Consider the following 5,267-nt stretch of genomic DNA (forward strand, 5'->3'; position numbering starts at 1 on the left):
ACCGAGAGCGTGGACTTTCTAGAGGAGGAGTGGGGCACAGTTTGCTGAGAGGGGCGCCTCCGTCCCTGGAGACTGGAGTCACTGCTTGAGGTCAGAATTTCAGACTTCAGGAAAACAGAAGCTTTGTTTAGATGACCTGCGTCCCAATGCCTGTCTGGCTGTGACCCAAACTGCTGGTTCTGCCCTCCCTGGAGATGAGCTCTGGGGGATGAGGTCTCGGCTCCCTGGGCAGGGAGTGGGGCGCCTTTGGAAGACAACGCAGTGCAAGAGTCAGAGGGGCTGGAGATCACCGGAACTCTTGCCCTTCAGGCTAAGGGGTCTTGAGTGAATCTAATACCCCCCCACCACCAGCTTGCCCACATTGTGTTAAGTACTCTTCTGGAGATGGATAGCTCTTGAATTGTGGATAGCTCTTGGGTTCCAACTTAGGGCTGGAGGAGGAGAAAGAATTGAAAGTGGGAATAGACGGACCTGAGATGCTGTTTCAGATCCCTCCCAAGAAGGTGTATTGCAGCAACCTAAACCTCCAAGTGGGGCTGGTGAGTCCTCACTCTGCAAACGTGACTATTTCTTTCCAAAGCAGCCACCATCGCTCAGTTACAGGTTCGAATCTGCGGATCTCAGATCCCTGGCGAGGCCCCAGAGCAGCAAGTTGAGGACGCAGCAGAAGTTGGCTTCTGGGCGTTGATATTCTCCTGGAAGTGAGCTGAAATGTACTTCTCCGCACACGACTCCGTTGGAGGTTGTGTGTGGAGGAGGGCCCGGAGGAAGAGAAGGGGAGAGGGAGAGGGACCGAGAGAAGCTGGCAGCGAAGGGGCAGGGGACACTAGGGAAGACTTTACAACAGGCCGGAGATCGGAGTTTTCTCCGGGAAGCTGGGGCTCCAGCTGAATCTGGGGGAATCCAGAACCAAACCAGCTCTCCCTGTGGTTACTCCTAATCTGTAAAATGGGAATAACACCCCGCGCCCTGAAGATCAGCCTTAAAGCTGTGGGGACCCTCCCCCCCACACTAAATTTTTGCCATCATAGGAAGCGGAAGTAGATTCTCTCCTCCAAACACCATAGTTACATTAAAAAGAAGAGGAAGACCCTCCCTCCCTGCCCCTTCGCTTGCTGGCCCCCTCCCCCTCCCGCGGCTTCTGGTAGCTGAGTTGTGTGCGTTTCTGGTCTGTCCTCCCGGGAGAGGCTGGTGCAAAAGCCAATAAGCCCGGAACACACTCGGGTCCTTCAGGACCCGAGACAATGGTTTCCATTTAATAAATATTTCCCCCAAGGGCATTTCACGTCGGCCAGGCAATTATTCAAAGGAAACAGGCACGCAGGTTGGCTCCGAGGGTTATTTCGTCCTCTTTACCCGAAGAATGCTCAGCTGACTCAGAAACGAGCCCCTGTCCTCGCTGGATGGGGAAAGGCACCCTGGGAAAAATCGAGCCCGGCTGAGAGGGAAGACCCCCGCGCCCCGCCTGCGACTCTGCGCTTCCAGTGCGGGCCGCTGAGCAAAGCTGGGAGTCTAAAACCGACTAACGACAACGGCGTAAAGAAATGAGAATCGGCACAGACCCCCTGCCCGCCGATTTCAGCCCCCCACGCCCTTCGCGCTCAGCCAAGAGTCCTAGCGTCAAGGGCCCCCAAAGTGAGGAGGTGTCGTAGCGTTAAGGTGTCACCCATCAGGACCCCAAACCTCTGCAAAGCCAGGAAGCATCCCGGCCTCCGCTCGGGGCGCTTTACGCCGACCCCCAGGGGCCCCGAGCATCCTAGAGCACAGGTGGTGGCGCCCAACGCCGACCTAGGAGGAAGAGACCAGAGCACAGCAGAGGTTCTGGCGCCAAAAGTTTATTTTTGTTTTGTTTTATTTTGTTTTGCCCTGAGTTTGCTACATCTTTTCCTCTCCCAGGAATCTTTACCGTGTGTGTGTGTGTGTGTGTGTGTGTGTGTGTGTGTGTGTGTGTGTGTGCTGGGGGTGTGCTGGGGGTGTGGGGGTGCTGTCTCCGCCTCGGGTGACTAGGCTGTCCTGTCTATCTCCTGCGCCCTAGGCTGGCCGCCTTTGCTGACGGCTCCCTGGATCTTCGCGTCGGAGGCACCGGTTCCCTTTGGAACGACCGGAGAAGAGGACGCGGCCCCCGGGAGAGTTTTGCCATCCGGGCAGAGACAGCGTGACGCCGCCGGAGCCCCGAGCCCCCGGGCTCCTCGCTCGGCTCGGCTCCCCGTCCCCCGCACCTCTCCCCGCCCCCACCGAGGACGCTCCGGCCTCCGCCGGTGGCGAGCTGGCAGGTGCGCCCCCTTCGCCTTCCCCGCCGCTGATTGGCGCCCAGGTTGGGGAGTCGCCGCCCCGCGCTTATGTCAGAGTGCGTGCGGTCCCGGCCCACCTCGCCTTTGAACTTCGCCGCTCTTGGCTGCGGTTCACCAGCCTCCCCGCATTCTCGGCCAGGTGCAGTGCCAGGCACGCCAGCGCCGGGAGAAGCCACCGGCAGGGGTGGGGGAGAGCCACGGCCAGAGCAGCCCGGGGGAAAGGACGGGAACGAGAGGAAGGCGAAGGTGAAGAGGGAGAGAAGGAGGAGCCTCCCGCCCTCGCCAGAAAAAAAAAAAAATCACCTGGCCACTTAACCCCGAGACTCCGGTGCTGGGGCCCCCGTCGCTGGTGCCCGCGGGGCCGAGGGCCCTCTTCTCCCCGCTGCCCCTTCCCGCCCTCCGGCCCCCCGGGGGCTGCCTGGGTGCCGGGACTGGCATGATCAGTTGAAAACTTTGCAAGGCTCGGCTCTTCCCTCTGCTCTCCCTTCTGCGGGGGGCTCCGAGGCGAGGGGGGCCAGCTCAGAGTCCCCGGGGCTCGGGACGAACGGACGGAAAGACAGCCGGCCGGCCGCGCCCAGGCTCGCCCCGCAGGGCCCCTGCCTTCCCCGCCCCCGCCCGCCCGCCCAGCCGGGACCATGTCCAAACCTTCAGACCACATCAAGCGGCCCATGAACGCCTTCATGGTGTGGTCCCGGGGCCAGAGGCGCAAGATGGCCCAGGAGAACCCCAAGATGCACAACTCGGAGATCAGCAAGCGCCTGGGCGCCGAGTGGAAGCTCCTGTCCGAGGCCGAGAAGCGGCCTTACATCGACGAGGCCAAGCGGCTGCGCGCCCAGCACATGAAGGAGCACCCGGACTACAAGTACCGGCCTCGGCGGAAGCCCAAGAACCTGCTCAAGAAGGACAGGTATGTCTTCCCCCTGCCCTACCTGGGCGACACGGACCCCCTCAAGGCGGCCGGCCTGCCCGTGGGGGCTTCCGACGGCCTCCTGAGCTCGCCCGAGAAAGCCCGGGCCTTCTTGCCGCCGGCCTCGGCGCCCTACTCCCTGCTGGACCCCGCGCAGTTTAGCTCCGGCGCCATCCAGAAGATGGGCGAAGTGCCCCACACCTTGGCCACCGGCGCTCTGCCCTACGCGTCCACCCTGGGCTATCAGAACGGCGCCTTCGGCAGCCTGGGCTGCCCCAGCCAGCACACGCACACTCACCCGTCCCCCACCAACCCGGGCTACGTGGTGCCCTGTAACTGTACTGCCTGGTCCGCCTCTACCCTGCAGCCCCCTGTCGCCTACATCCTCTTCCCGGGCATGACCAAGACTGGCATAGACCCTTATTCGTCAGCCCACGCTACGGCCATGTAACCCTCCCCCAGCTTGGCCCGGACCTGATGGGTGGCTGGCTGGCTGGCTGGCTGGCAGGCTGGCGTGGAAGCACAGATCTGAAATCTCTTTCCCTCGCACCTAGTCTGGCCCGCAGACGGCTCTGGGTCAGGCCTGCCCGCTGCCCCCTTGCCCACCCCAGACTCTGCGCCTCTCTCTCTCTCTCTCTTCCGGGGGAGGGGGAAGGGAGGAGCCGTCCTCCTGGACCCAAGGCACAGACCCCGTGCCGGAAATTTCCAAACATTGAGACAGCTGCACACCTGCCCCTCTCCCGACTCTCCCAAAGCAAGTCTCCGACTGTACCCCCTTCGGACAAAACAAAAAAAAAATCTGGCAGTTTTGCTTTATTTATGCCCCTCCCGACCCCCTATTCTCCTCGGATAGGCTTTGGACTCGGAACTCCCAGATCCGGTATTATATCTAGAATACGCGTATATATATATATATTTATATATTTTTTCCTTTCCCATTGAAGAAAAGAGCTGGGTCTCGGTGCCATCAGACTCAGCTAGGCACCATTTGCTCTTCCTGTGGGACGGGGGAAGAAAGGCTTAAAAGTTTAAAACTTCAGGAAGGGAAACCCTTCTGTTTAATACTATACTCTGGTCGTGTTTGCTCTGATAAAAAACGAAAAGGACCACATGGCTTCACTTTGTGTAACGCAGTCCTCCTAGACTCCTAAGTTTACTTTTTAGACAGAATGTCAGGTTATGAAGTCAGGAAGTAGAGAGTGGACAAAAAAAAAAACCTTAATAATAATAAAAATCCTACATGGTCATAAATGTTTTGACAATGTCTTGGAAATGTACCTAGAAGGATTTTTTCCCCTCGTTTCTCTGTTCATTTGTTGAACAAAGACGTTTTGAATAAAGACAATCTGTCGTTGAAAAAAAAAAGTAACCTTTGGTGTGAGTAAAATCAAGTCAGGAGGCTTAGTTAGCTCCAGACGCCAGTCTTCCTCCTGGCTGACAGTCCCTAGAAGGGCTGGAGCCGCCAAGGCTGAAGGAGGTCCTGCCCGGGCAGAACCTGGTGGCCTGTGACCTCTAGAGGAGCCTTGAATCTGGGATCTATCTGGGCTGCGCCCTGATGACCCGGAGTTTTGCCTTTAGAGGCTTGACAAAGGTTGTCCATCCCAGGGCGCCGCGCCTTCCCGCCATCTTCATAAACAGGGTCAAAGCACTTACAGCCCTGAATGGACTAAGACAAAGGTGGGGTCTCTGGAGTTCTGGGACGCTTCGCTTTTCGAAAACTCCGCTCCGAAGGTGGGGGGGTTGCGGTCTTTTGGAGGAGACAAGTTTGGCTCCTGGAGCGATCTGCTGTGGTGCTTCAGTCAGGGGCATGGCATGAGAATGCAATAATTGATTTTTTTTTCTGTCAGTCCCCCCTGAGACTCTGGGACCCCAGGCTAAGTTCCTAAGTTAATTTTTTTTTAACTGATGGATAACATCTTTTTTTTTGGGGGGGGGAAGGGTCGTCCCCTTGTGGGGAAAAAAAAAAAAAAAGATGGGTGGAAAAGACAGGAAAAAAAAGCTATGTTGCCATGCCTCGGGCCGAGTTCTTCAAACAGTTTTTAAAACGAGACCGGGTCCTTCTCCCCCCC

General features: G+C 58.1%; 1 protein-coding gene across 1 annotated transcript; it reads left to right on the forward strand.

Annotated features, from left to right (window-relative positions):
- The first annotated feature begins 2,527 nt into the window (after positions 1-2,527).
- Positions 2,528-4,471, forward strand: Sox14 (SRY-box transcription factor 14). Its single transcript, XM_021660139.2, has one exon. It carries the CDS (start codon positions 2,927-2,929, stop codon positions 3,647-3,649), a length of 723 nt encoding a protein of 240 aa, XP_021515814.1. The 5' UTR covers positions 2,528-2,926; the 3' UTR covers positions 3,650-4,471.
- The last annotated feature ends 796 nt before the right edge of the window (positions 4,472-5,267 follow it).

Source organism: Meriones unguiculatus, chromosome 6, assembly GCF_030254825.1.
Source record: "Meriones unguiculatus strain TT.TT164.6M chromosome 6, Bangor_MerUng_6.1, whole genome shotgun sequence".
NCBI lineage: Eukaryota > Metazoa > Chordata > Mammalia > Rodentia > Muridae > Meriones > Meriones unguiculatus.

Coding starts and splice junctions, on each gene's coding strand:
- Sox14 (XM_021660139.2), top strand. CDS start 2,927: ATGTCCAAACCTTCAGACCACATCAAGCGGCCCATGAACGCCTTCATG.